Source organism: Prinia subflava, chromosome 2, assembly GCF_021018805.1.
Source record: "Prinia subflava isolate CZ2003 ecotype Zambia chromosome 2, Cam_Psub_1.2, whole genome shotgun sequence".
NCBI lineage: Eukaryota > Metazoa > Chordata > Aves > Passeriformes > Cisticolidae > Prinia > Prinia subflava.
Window position 1 is genome coordinate 1,464,968 of NC_086248.1, and position 13,352 is coordinate 1,478,319.

General features: G+C 50.1%; 1 protein-coding gene across 1 annotated transcript in view; it reads right to left on the reverse strand.

Annotated features, from left to right (window-relative positions):
• Positions 1-5,920: 5,920 nt before the first annotated feature.
• ELP3 (elongator acetyltransferase complex subunit 3) overlaps positions 5,921-13,352 on the reverse strand; it is a 105,399-nt gene continuing 97,967 nt past the window's right edge. The window contains exon 15 of the mRNA XM_063422917.1: positions 5,921-6,929. Coding sequence (XP_063278987.1) covers positions 6,853-6,929 — 77 coding nt within the window. The 3' untranslated portion in view covers positions 5,921-6,852. The remainder of the gene's footprint in view (positions 6,930-13,352) is intronic.

Here is a 13,352-nt window from a genome sequence, read left to right on the forward strand (position 1 = left end):
TTTTTTTGGTATTTAACTGGAGTTTTTTGATATTTAATTGGAGTTTTTTTGTATTTAATTGGAGTTTTTTTGGTATTTAATTGGAGGTTTTTTGGTGTTTAATTGGAGTTTTCTCGGTATTTAATTGGAGTTTTTTGGGTATTTAATTGGAGGTTTTTTGATATTTAATTGGAGTTTTTTGGGTATTTAATTGGAGTTTTTTGGGTATTTAATTGTTGTTTTTTTGGTATTTAATTGGAGTTTTTTTGGTATTTAATTGGAGTTTTTTGGTATTTAATTGGAGTTTTTTTGGTATCTAATTGGAGTTTTTTGGTATTTAATTGGAGTTTTTTTGGTATCTAATTGGAGTTTTTTGATATTTAATTGGAGGGTTTTTGGTATTTAATTGGAGATTTTTTGGTATCTAATTGGAGATTTTTTTGTGTTTAATTGCATTTTTTTCACTCGTTAATTGGACAGTTTTTGGTATTTAATTGGAGTTTTTTTGGTATTTAACTGGAGTTTTTTTGGTATTTAATTGGAGGTTTTTTGTATTTAATTGGAGTTTTTTTGTATTTAATTGGAGTTTTTTTGGTGTTTAATTGGAGATTTTTTGGTATTTAATTGGAGTTTTTTGGGTATTTAATTGGAGTTTTTTGGGTATTTAATTGGAGTTTTTTTGGTCTTTAATTGGAGTTTTTATGGGTATTTAATTGGAGTTTTTTGGTATCTAATTGGAGATTTTTTGGTGTTTAATTGCATTTTTTTCAGTCGTTAATTGGAGAGTTTTTGGTATTTCATTGGAGATTTTTGGGTATTTAATTGGAGGTTTTTTGGATATTTAATTGGAGTTTTTTTGGTATTTAATTGGAGTTTTTTTGGTATTTAATTGGAGGTTTTTTGGTGTTTAATTGGAGTTTTTTTGGTATTTAATTGGAGTTTTTTGGGTATTTAATTGGAGTTTTATGGTATTTAATTGGAGTTTTTTGGGTATTTAATTGGAGTTTTTTGGATATTTAATTGGAGGGTTTTTGGTATTTAATTGGAGTTTTTTTGGTGTTCAATTGGAGTTTTTTGGTGTTTATTTTTGCTGTTTACTTGCAGGTTTTTTTCTGTTTAACTACATTTTTTTTGGTGTTTAATTGGATTTTTTTTGGTGTTTAATTGGAGGTTTTTTGGTATTTAATTGTCGTTTTTTTGGTATTTAATTGGAGTTTTTTTGGTATTTAATTCTATTTTTTTGGTGTTGAATTGGAGTTTTTTGGTGTTTATTTTTGGTGTGTTTTGGTGTTTATATTTGCTGTTTACCTGCAGTTTTTTGCTGTTTCACTGCCATTTTTTCAGTGTTTAATAGTCGTTTCTTTGGTATTTAATTGCAGTTTTTTTGGTGTTCAATTGGAGTTTTTTGGTGTTTATTTTTGGTGTTTACCTGCAGCTTTTTGGTGTTTATCTCCCAATTTTTCAGTGTTTAATTGGAAGTTTTTTGGTGTTTAATTGTATTTTTTTGGTGTTGAATTGGAGATTTTTTGGTGTTTATTTTTGCTGTTTCCCTGCAGTTTTTTGGTGTTTTTCTACCATTTTTCCAGTGTTTAATTGTCGTTTCTTTGGTATTTAATTGTATTTTTTTGGTGTTTAATTGCAGTTTTTATGGTATTTAATTGGAAAAAAAAGGGGAAAAAAATGGGAAAAACCCGGGAATTTGGGAATGGGGGATGGGAAGCCTGGAAAAGGACGGATTTTGGAGATGGTTTCGCTTCCAGCTGCTGGGAATCCCAAATCCCAAAAATTGCTCGGTGCCAGGGACTCGAGGAAGGCGTTCCCAGGCAGGGGCTGCTCCCGGAATTCCACGTTTTGGGAATTCCGGGATGCAGGGGGGTGAAATTCCCGTTTTTCCTGGATCCCTGGTGACTCAGGGATGTAATTCCACGTTTTTATCCACAGCCTCGCCTCTCCCGAAGGAAAACGAGGGATGTGGCTCCGCCATTCCTTGAATTCCAAGGTGAAGGTGAAGCTTTTTCCCGCTTCGGCGGGGAAAATTCCCGTAAGTTTTCTGTTTTTCCGTATTTTTTTTAATTCCTTGGAGCTTCCCGAATTGCCGGAGCTGTTGGAATGGTGGAATGGATTCCTTGGGATTAGGGATGCCTCGGACCTGTTCATATTTTTCCATGGAAAACTGGGAGCTGGATTTATCCAGGGAAAAGGCGAAATCCTGGCGGGATCCGCTCCGACAATTCCGATTTCCTCGGAAATGAAGCGTCGCCCCCAAATCGTTCCTGAGCCGATCCAGGAATTGGAAATTCCAGCTCATCCCAGGGATTTTCCCACACTGAGCCAGCTCCTCTGGCTGCTGGGAGTGGAGTTTTTTGGGAATTCAGGAAATTCTGGGAGGAGAAGGTTGCTGGTCCTGGTGCCAGCTGTGCCAGCCGGGAATTCCTTCCCAAGGTCCCATCCCAAGCCCCCCTTTCCCAGTGGGAATTCCATTCCCTGGCTCCCGTTCTTCCATCCCTTTTCCCGAATCCCAGCTCTCCTGGAGCCCATTGAGGCTCGGGAAGGGCTCCAAGGATTCCCTGGATTCTTCCCTGGTCCACCTGGACATTCCTGGCCTGGGATTGGATCCATCCCCATCCTGACTCCTCTCCAGGAAGGAATTTCAGGAATTCCCTGGGAATTGGGGACTCCAGGCAGGGTCTCCCTTCCCTTCTCCATCCCCCAATTCCATAAAAACCCCTCGGGATGGATCCTGAGCGTCCTGGATCCCAGAATCCCGGAATGCTTTGGATGGAGCTCCAATCCCATCCCAGGGACACTTCCCACCATCCCAGGGTGATCCCAATCCACCCTTGGGCACTGCCGGGGATTCTCTGGGATTCTCTGGGAATTCCAGCCCAGCCGGGAATTCCTTCCCATTCCCCTCTTTCTCAGGGAATTCCCTCCATTCCTGGCTCTCCTGGATTGGATCCAACCCCATCCCGGCTCCTCTCCAGGAAGGAATTTCGGGCATTCCCTGGGAATTGGGGACTCCAGGCAGGGTCTCCCTTCCCTTCTCCATCCCCCAATTCCATAAAAACCCCTCGGGATGGATCCTGAGTGTCCTCGATCCCAGAATCCCGGGATGCTTTGGGATGGGATCCACGGACCTCCAATCCCATCCCAGGGACACTTCCCACCATCCCAGGGTGATCCCAATCCACCCTTGGCCACTGCCAGGGATTCTCTGGGAATTCCAGCCCGGCTGGGAATTCCTTCCCAAGCTCCCACCCCAAGCTCCCCTTTCCCACTGGGAATTCCATTCCCAGCCTCCTGTTTTCCCAAATCCCATCTCTCCTGGAGCCCCTGTGGAAGAATCCCACCATTTTCCACCTCTGGAATTCCATCCGTGCCGGGATTTGGGGCTCTTCTCCTCCCTGTTTTCCATGGATCTCCTGGATTTATCCCTCCTCTTCCCTCTGTTTGGCCGATCCATGAATCCCAGCACAAATCCCTGATTCCTAAACCCTTCTCCCTCCGGAACTGTCTCCGTGTGCCAAAATTCCCGGTCCTGTGCCGACATTCCCGGACCTCTGGGAGCTCTGGCTTCTCCCAAATCCATGTGGAAACCTCGGGAATTCCCAGCTCCTTATCCCGGGATATCTCCTGATCCCTGTGGATCCCGAGCCCGGATTGGGGATCCAAATCCATCCTTGGACACTCCCAGGGATCCAGGGGCAGCCACAGCTTCTCCAGGGCCCTCAATTATCCCACAATTCCAAACAAACTGGAAAAACGAGGGGGAAAAGCCCAAATCCAAGCGGCTCCTGCAGGAATTGAAAGAGACAAATCCAAATCCAAATCCATTTATCCCACTTGGAAAAGGGCTGGAGGTGATCCCAAGGATTTCACTGTCCCAGCTGGAAGGAGAAATCCAGAATTCCAGCTGGGAGAAAGGGATGGATCCTTGGGAGAAGATCACATTCCCATCACCCCGCCCTTCCTTGGATACCTGACCTCACCTGAGACCCTGCCCGGTGTTGTTTGGAATTTCTGGCAAATTTTCCCTTTTCCCCCTTATTTCTCTCTATTCCAACTTTTAGCCTGGAAGTTTTGGATCTTCCCAGCCCCAGGTTTCACTTCCACAGGTTTGGGATTGGGAGCATCCCGTGATCCGTTGGGTTTTAGGGACAATTTGGGGTTTTTTGGTATTTTTCGATGTTTTGAAGAGTTGTGGGAGTTCTTGTGTGAAAAATCCCATTTTTTCCATCACGAAGGGAGGAGGAAGAGGGGCTGGAATTTGGCTGTCAGCAGCTCCGGGCTGACATCCTACAGACAGGAATTCCTAAGAGTAGGAATTATTTTTCTCACGGAGCAAAAACCTTAAATAATCACCCCAAATTCCAGAGTGCTGGGAAAAAAAAACAGCTGGAAAAATCCCTTGGAGTGGCTCCTGTGCAGGATATGGGGAAAACGCCTCAAGTTGTCCCCAGGGGAGCTTGGAATTGGAAATTTTCCCTGATTTTTTTCATGGAAAGGATTTCCCTGCCCTTATCCCAATAATCCCAGCACAGGAAAACACCGGGAACAACTCGGCCACCTCGATATCCAAAGGGATCCATCACAATTCCAAACATCCCTGAGCCTGTGCAGACCAGCCCGGAGAGTTTCTGCACGGCTGAGCCGGCGCAGCACGGAACGAGCCCGGAACGAGCTGGAAAATGGGAAGCTAAAAATAAACCCAGAGGAAAAATCGCTTTATTTCTTGATAAAGCTGCGGACGGATTGGGTTCAGACAAAATAAAAGAGGGAACGGATCCAATATTTCCTGGTTTTGCCTGAGGGCCCAGCTCCCAGATGGATGGAAGGAGCGAGCTTGGCCGGCCCCGGAAAAAGCCGGGGCTGTCATGGCTCCGACGTCAGCGCGATCCATAATTGTGTCAGGGGTGACAGGACAACAAATTTTCCGGAAAATTTCACCGGTTCCGAGGGGGAATTGCGTCTCCTCCCGACGCAGCTCTCGTCCTTTGCTTTTATGGTGTGGCCCTTGTTCCAGGGGATGGAAAAATCCCACTCCGACAAATCCGGGCGCGACAATGTCCGGATTGAGATCTGACACAGCTTTAAATCCCCACCATCGGACAGGGACACCAGTTTTCCTTGGATAATCTCTTGATTATCCCTGGATATTTTGTTATCGCTTCGTGCTCCGCATCACCGGGAGCCTTCCTCATGGAATTCCTCCTCCTCTTCCCGGTTTTCCCCGCGTGTCCGAGCCCTTGCCGCCGGCAAAGCTTCCGAAGGCTCCTGACAGAGCCATTTATTACGGCGGCACCCGAAATGTCACCGTCCCCGCTGGATTTCAGCCCTGCTCCTGACTGGAATTCCATAAAAAAGAGGAGGAAAAGGTCGGAGCTCCAGGCGCTCCTGGTTTCAAGTCAAGCATGGGAACGCGGCTTCCGAAACTCTGGAATTGTGGATGTCCAAGGACACCCACCCGCCCTGGGGTTCCTGGGCTGGGCACAGGTGAGGGAAGTGCTGAGAAGCTTTAACTGGAGAATTCCTGCCCCATCTCCAAGGAGATCCACGAGGAGAATCTCAGGATCTACAGGATCCACCTTCCCCTCAACGCTGGGAGAGACAGGGACCAGACCCTCCCCAAAACCAGGGATGGAGAGCTGGGAACAGCCAGGAGGGATCCGCCACAGGCAGGCGGTGCCGGAGCGGTCCCATTCCCGCTGGGATGAGATGATGGTGGCACCCTTGGAGATACTCCGGGATCACCATCCCGACCTGCCTGGAGCGGGGAGCTCCGAGATCCCTTCCACCCTCAGCTCCTCCCTGGCTGTGTCAGCTCAGAGGGACAATTTGGGGTTTTTGAGGACTCTCAATTCCAGCAAGGTCCCGGCTTCCCGATCCTCACGGGATCAGATTTGGGATTGCTTGGGATGGACAGAAGCAGCCGAGCCCGGTGTAAATAAATAAGCACAGAATTTATTCCCGTGCGGAATAACGCGCCCGGTTTTAATGCAGAACCTACAAAAGCTGACAGCATCAGGACAGAGGCGTTTTTCACACCAGGCCGCTCCAAAGGGTCCCCAAATCCCGAAATTTCATCCCTCAAATGCAACCTTCGGAGCCCATCCCGAAGACGCAGCAGGATTAACAATGGGAGACGAAACACCTGGAATGTCCCCAACCTCTCCGGGGGGAACGGGATGATCCCAGGGGAGATGATGCCCTGTGGCACGAAATCCTGGAGCTGGGAGGGACCACCAGGATCATCGAGTCCAACTCTGGAGCTCTTTGCGGCCACAGGCTCTGGCAGAAGCAAGTCCTGGGCTTTATTGCCGGGATAAGCGTTATTCCCGGGATAAGCGTTATTCCCGGGATAAGCGTTATTCCCGGGATAAGCGTTATTCCCGGGATAAGTGTCATTCCCGGGATAGGTGTTATTCCCGGGATAAGCGTCATTCCCGGGACAAGCGTCATTCCCGGGATAGGTGTTATTCCCGGGATAGGTGTTATTCCCGGGATAAGCATTATTCCCGGGATAGGTGTTATTCCCGGGATAAGCGTCATTCCCAGGATAAGCATTATTCCCGGGATAGGTGTTATTCCCGGGATAAGTGTTATTCCTGGGATAGGTGTTATTCCTGGGACAAGCATCATTCCCGGGATAGGTGTTATTCCCAGGACAAGCGTCATTCCCAGGATAAGCGTTATTCCTGGGATAAGCATTATTCCCGGGATAGGTGTTATTCCCGGGATAGGTGTCATTCCCGGGATAAGTGTTATTCCCGGGATAGGTGTCATTCCCGGGATAAGCGTTATTCCCGGGATAAGCGTCATTCCCGGGATAAGCGTTGTGTCCTTCCTGCTCTTCCAGGACGAGGCTCTCCGGGATCATTCCAGCCTTTTCACCATGTAGGGCCCTTCCAGCTCGTAGCCGATCTTCCTGTAGTAATCCCTGGTGCCGACACCTGCGAGGAGGAGAACAACGAGGTTAAAATTCCGTGGGGACAAAGCTGGAAAAGCCAGGCCTGGGCAGGACAGGCCCTTCCATAGAGGAATGGTGCTGGAAGGAGCTCGGCCTCTCCAGACTCGGCTGCCGTGCCGGAGCGGGGGCGTTTACTCGTTAGCAGCTGGACTAATTATAATTACGGTGTTGTTGAGGCGGGAGCTGCAGCTGCTCCATCCGCCCTGGATCGTGCCCCACGTCCTTTGTCTCGGAAAGGCCGCGAGCTCCGGGAGGGAGAGGAACCGGCACGGAAAAACGGGAAACGCGAGCCCCGGGCACAACAAAGCCGAAGGGCCCAGGTGTGGGATCGTCACCGGGGACTGAAGGGCCCTACAACCCCCGGACCCATTCCCGAGGCTCCCGGGAATGAGCTCAGCCTCTCTCCAGGCGCTCGCGTGGGCGCAATCCAATTTCCTCCTCCAGCAGGGCGGCTCCGAACGTTCTCCGAGAGCCTCTTCCCTGCCCTTCCTCTCTTGAGGAGGCCCCGCTGCCGCTGCCCTGGGGAAGCTTTTCCCGCTGGAATGGTGGGACGGGGCCAGCTCCTCGTTCTTCCCACCTCAGCTAATTACTCACAGATGCACTAATTGCTCATCAGGGAGGGAGGAGGGATTCGGCATCACAGGATGGAGAGGATTCTGCTCTCCAGCAGCTCCTCTTTCCTCTGATCCCTTTCCAGCCTTCCTGGAAACTCCAGGGCTCTCCAGGAATCGGCTGGAACGGGCAGGGAATGACCCTGGTAACCCTTTCCTGTCCCCGTGGATGCTCAGGTTTGGTTAAAATGACCCTCGGCTGTTCCCTGAATGCAGATTCCAGGAGTTCCTGAAGGGTTTAGGATCCCAACAAATCCCATCCAGCATCCCCACGGCAGCACTTGGACCTGGACGGTCTCTTCAAGGTCTCGTCCAACTCCAACCCCTCTTGGATTCATCCCACGATTCCAACCTGGAGCAATTTAAGGTGTGGAAAAGGCATCTGAACTCCAGGCCTGAAATGTCCTCGTGTCCCCCCACCCCAATTCCAGCAGCTGGGAAAACCCTGGAAAACCACAAAGGACCCAAAATTGGGGAACACCTGAGCAAATTCCCCTCTAAGCAGTGCTGAAGTCCCTGTGAGGTCACAGCAGAGCCAGGACCAGGAACACCCCAGAGGGAATCCGAATTCACTCCGCTTTCGGAACCTGGAAGCGAGGAGAAGCCCAAGGGCGCCGCAAACGCAGCCGTGCTCCTCGTCCTGAGCTCTGCCTGCAAGGGCCGGGAGCTCGGACTTGGAGCAAACCACGGCCTGAATCAACGTCTTGCTAAAAAACATCCCCCGGGTTCATGAGCAGAGCAGTTGGGGCACAAAACATGGATTTTGGCTCTGCAGGATCACAAAAACACGAAAGATCACGAAAACACGAAATGCCAAAACATGAATTTTGGCTCTGAAAGATCACAAAACCACGAAATATCAGAACATGAATTTTGGCTCTGAAAGATCACGAAAACGCGAAAGATCACGAAAACACGAAATACCAAAACATGAATTTTGGCTCTGGAGGATCACAAAAACGTGAAATATCGAAACATGGATTTTGGCTCTTAAAGACCACGAAAACACGAAAGATCACGAAAACATGAAATACCAAAACATGAATTTTGGCTCTGAAAGATCACGAAAACACAAAATACTGAAACATGGATTTTGGCTCTGAAAGATCACAAAAACGCGAAATACCAAAACATGAATTTTGGTTCTGGAAGATCACGAAAACGCGAAAGATCATGAAAACACGAAATACCAAAACATGAATTTTGGCTCTGAAAGATCACGAAAACGCGAAATACCAAAACATGAATTTTGGCTCTTAAAGATCACAAAAGCATGAAAGATCGTGAAAACACAAAATACCAAAACATGAATTTTGGCTCTGAAAGATCACAAAAACACGAAATATCGAAATATGGATTTTGGCTCTGGAAGACCACAAAAACGTGAAATATCAAAACATGAATTTTGGCTCTGAAAGATCACAAAAACGCGAAAGATCGCGAAAACACAAAAGATCCAAACACGACTTTTGGCTCTGGAAGATCATCCACAACCCTCAACAACTCGGATAAAGGCTCAGCAACACCTCAGGCTGAAGGAGAACCAAATAATTCAACTGATGGTTTAAAACCCGCCTCCATCAGAGTCCTTCAGCCATTCCCCTTTTTACTTTACCCTTGGAGAACGTGAGGGGTTTGAAGGCAACATCTCAGGTTGCTTCCATGAATCCCAAAACTTCCAAGAGGCATTAGGTGAGTGCCAGGTTTTCCTCTCTGGGTTCAAGCCATCAGTGACACTGATGCGTCCCAATTGTCTCCATCATCATCCCAGCCCTGCTCACGGCAGCAACTTCTTCCACAAAATGTCCCTCAGCGGGAAAATCTTTCCCTGGAGACACCCAAAGGAGGTCGTGACCCTGTGGGAAGCCTGGACTGGAGGAGGGTCCTGGCAGGACTTGTTCCCCATGGAGAAAGCGATTCCAGAGGCTGGAGAAGAACCTCGGAATGCCCAACACTCCTGGAAGGTCTCCATGGAACAGGATCTCTTCCCAAATCTTTGCTGCTCTGATTTACCCTGAATGCGCCCCAGAGCTGGCGGGACCTGTGCGGGCAGAACCCTTCCCATTGCTCCAAGCTGCACCCGTGATTCCAGGGAAAAACACCCTCCAGGAAATATCCTGGAAGAACTGTGCTGCAGGATTGGAGGAAGAGACCAAACCCTCGGCTTTCCAAGGTGGAACTGGCAGAATTCCTCACCCTGCAGCTTTGGGACAGGGATTAAGTGTTAAATATTCTGTATCCAACCACGCCAGAGCTCAGAAGAGCAGGATTCATCCTGATCCAGGTCCAGCAGAAGGACAGAGGCTCCGATCCCCCCTGCCTAGAAACCCACGGCCATGGAGCATTCCTGGAAGGTCTCTGTGGAACTGGATCTCCTCCCAAATCTTTCCCTCTCTGATTTACCCCAAATGCCCCAGAGCTAGCGGGACCTGTATGGGCAGAACCCTTCCCACTGCTCCAAGCTGCACCCGTGATTCCAGGGAAAAACACCCTCCAGGAAATACCCTGGAAGAACTCCCCTGCAGGATTGGAGGGAGAAGACCAAACCCTCGGCTTTCCAAGGCAGAACTGGCAGAATTCCTCACCCTGCAGCTTTAGGACAGGGATTTAATGTTAAATATTCCGTATCCAACCACGCCAGAGCTCAGGCTGAGCTGGGCAGAGCAGGATTCATCCAGATCCAGGTCCAGCAGAAGGACAGAGGCTCCGATCCCACCTGCCTGGATGGAAACCCATGGCCAGGAGCCAGGGAGGCTTTTTGGAATTGTCCCCTCCCCACAATCTTCGAGTGACACATCCTCTAACGACAGTGAGTTTAATCCCAAATCGTGGCAAAAGCTGCTGATAACCCCCCAAAACCTGGAATTTACATCCCGAAAATTAATTAAATACATTTTTGAAGCCTGCCTGGAGCAGGCAACAGAGGGAAGTGGCTCAAGCACCAGGGATAAACATTGGTGGCCCAGAGGGACGGGCACGGGCACGGGACCGCGGCAGAAGCAGCCCATAAATCCATAAATCCATAAATCCCCATCTCTGACTCAGCCCTGCCGCGCTGGAATTACCGACACGGCATCCGAGCATCCTCCAAGATCCCTTTGCCACGGCTCGCCGGGCGCAGAGCTGAGTGAAAATGAGATTGTTTTCAGCACCATTAACAACCGGATAATAGTTCATAAAATTTCTGCGGCACAGACTCGCCGAGACACACCGGGGACTTCATCTCCGCGTCTTTCTTGGCAGCCGCTGGAGTCTTCTCCCGGGATGCGGAACCCGGGCACATCCCGACCCGCAGATTCCAAATATTCCAAATATTCCAGGGATAACCTGAGGAGCCAGCTGTGATTTTCCAGGTGTTTTTTTGGGGAGTGGCCACCCGGATCAGCTTTGCCTGTGGAAAAGGGAGTGTGGACATCCTCAGGTGGACATCTGGATAATCCGTGGGATCGCCGGTAAGATCGGCCTTCAAGGGAAAAGGATGAGCCAACAGGACGGGAAATGGTTTTTCCAGAGAATCTGTGGAATGCTCATCCCTGGAAATGTTCCAGGCCAGGCTTGGAGCAACCCGGGATGGCGGGAGGTGTTTCTGCCCACGGAACTGGGTGGGGATTTCAGGTCCTTTCCCACCAAACCATCCTGGAATTCTACGGAAGAACGATTGTGACATTCACCAAAATGGTACGGATTGCACCCAGAATGAGCAGCGAGTCTCAGGCCAGACACAGGGATTCGGGATGGCCACGGGGATTTGGGATGGCCACGGGGATTTGGGATGGCCACGGGATTTGCGATGGCCACAGGGATTGGGGATGGCCACAGGGATTTGGGATGGCCACGGAGATTTGGGATGGCCACGGGGATTCGGGATGGCCACGGGATTTGGGATGGCCACAGGGATTGGGGATGGCCACAGGGATTTGGGATGGCCACGGAGATTTGGGATGGCCACGGGGATTTGGGATGGCCACAGGGATTTGGGATGGCCACGGAGATTTGGGATGGCCACGGGATTTGGTATGGCCACGGGGATTTGGGATGGCCACGGGGATTTGGGATGGCCACGGGGATTCGGGATGGCCACGGGGATTTGGGATGGCCACGGGGATTCGGGATGGCCACGGTGATTCGGGATGGCCACGGGGATTCGGGATGGCCACGGGGATTCGGGATGGCCACGGTGATTCGGGATGGCCACGGGGATTTGGGATGGCCACAGGGATTCGGGATGGCCACGGGGATTCGGGATGGCCATGGGGATTCAGGATGGCCACAGGGATTTGGGACGGCCACAGGGATTCGGAATGGCCACGGGATTTGGGATGGCCATGGGGATTCGGGATGGCCACGGGGATTCGGGATGGCCACGGGGATTTGGGATGGCCATGGGGATTCGGGATGGCCACGGAGATTTGGGATGGCCACGGGGATTTGGGATGGCCACGGGGATTTGGGATGGCCATGGGGATTCGGGATGGCCACGGGGATTTGGGATGGCCACAGGGATTTGGGATGGCCACGGGGATTTGGGATGGCCACAGGGATTTGGGATGGCCACGGGGATTCGGGATGTCCACGGGGATTCGGGATGGCCACAGGGATTCGGGATGGCCAAAGCTGTTTCTCTTGGCACCAGCGGGGCCGTGTCAGTGCCGTACGAGGAGAACGCTCTGCCGCAGCAGGAATTTCACTTTTTATGGAAAAGCCACAGAGAAGGGAGTGACAAAAGCTTTGGCTGTCACCCACGGCATTCCAAGGACACGGATGCCAGCTGTGGACATTCCAGGGTTTGCTCCGGAGCGAGACCTCACTCTTCAAGCTGGCAGCACCAATTTATGAGTTGAAATGTCAAATCCGGGCTTTCAATCCAGGGAAATGTAGGAAAATAGGAAGGGGGAGGATTTTTTCCTTCTCTGTTGTGTTCTGGATGCTGATGGAAAATCCACGAGTTTGGGAACTGGAGCTGGGAATGCGCAGCAGCTCCGTCCATGACTTTCTGTTGGGTTTCTTTCGGCATTTCCACTTCCCACAAGGCTGGGATTTATCTCCAGGGAGAACACGAGGCTGATCCATGTGAATCCCAAGAAATCCCCTGCCGGGTATGGGAACAACGGGGAGCAGGCAAAGGATCAGAGATAACCAAAACCTGCCTTATCAGCACCGAGGAAATGGGGGAAAATCCCACTTTTTAACAGTCCTGGGCAAACCGGACACGTCAGAGCAACCCCGGAAAAGTTCTGAACTTAGGGAACCAAGGAGCGATCCCTACAGCAAAGATTTTTATTTTAAATCAGAGAACTGGCAGTGCATTTTCTGGAAATTCCTGGAGATACTGAGGAGATAAAAATCCTTGGAAAATTTGAGAGGATTTTGGGAATGTTCCCCGGTATCCCCAGGAACGGTTTGGGTTGGGAGGGACCTCAAAGCTCATCCAGTTCCATCCCTTTTCCGTGGGCAGGGACACCTTCCACTATCCCAGGCTGCTCTGAGCCCCATCCAACCTGGCCCTGGAACATTTTCAGGGATGGGGCCGCCCCAAATTCTGGGAAACCTGAGCCGGGGCCTCACTCCCTCTGAGAAAATAGGAATCCAAAATTACTTATTGAAAAGATAATAAAAAACTCGTTTAGTGCCACCGAATCCGCTTTAAATCAGAGCTCCGGAAGCGATTTTGGATATTTTTTCCTAACCCACGAGCGCCGGGGTCTGAAGCTCTTCCCCGCAGAGCAGCTCTCAGTGGGATCGATATTCCCGGAGGGATTGAATCCAGGGATGGCAGAGCTGAGTATTCCATGACC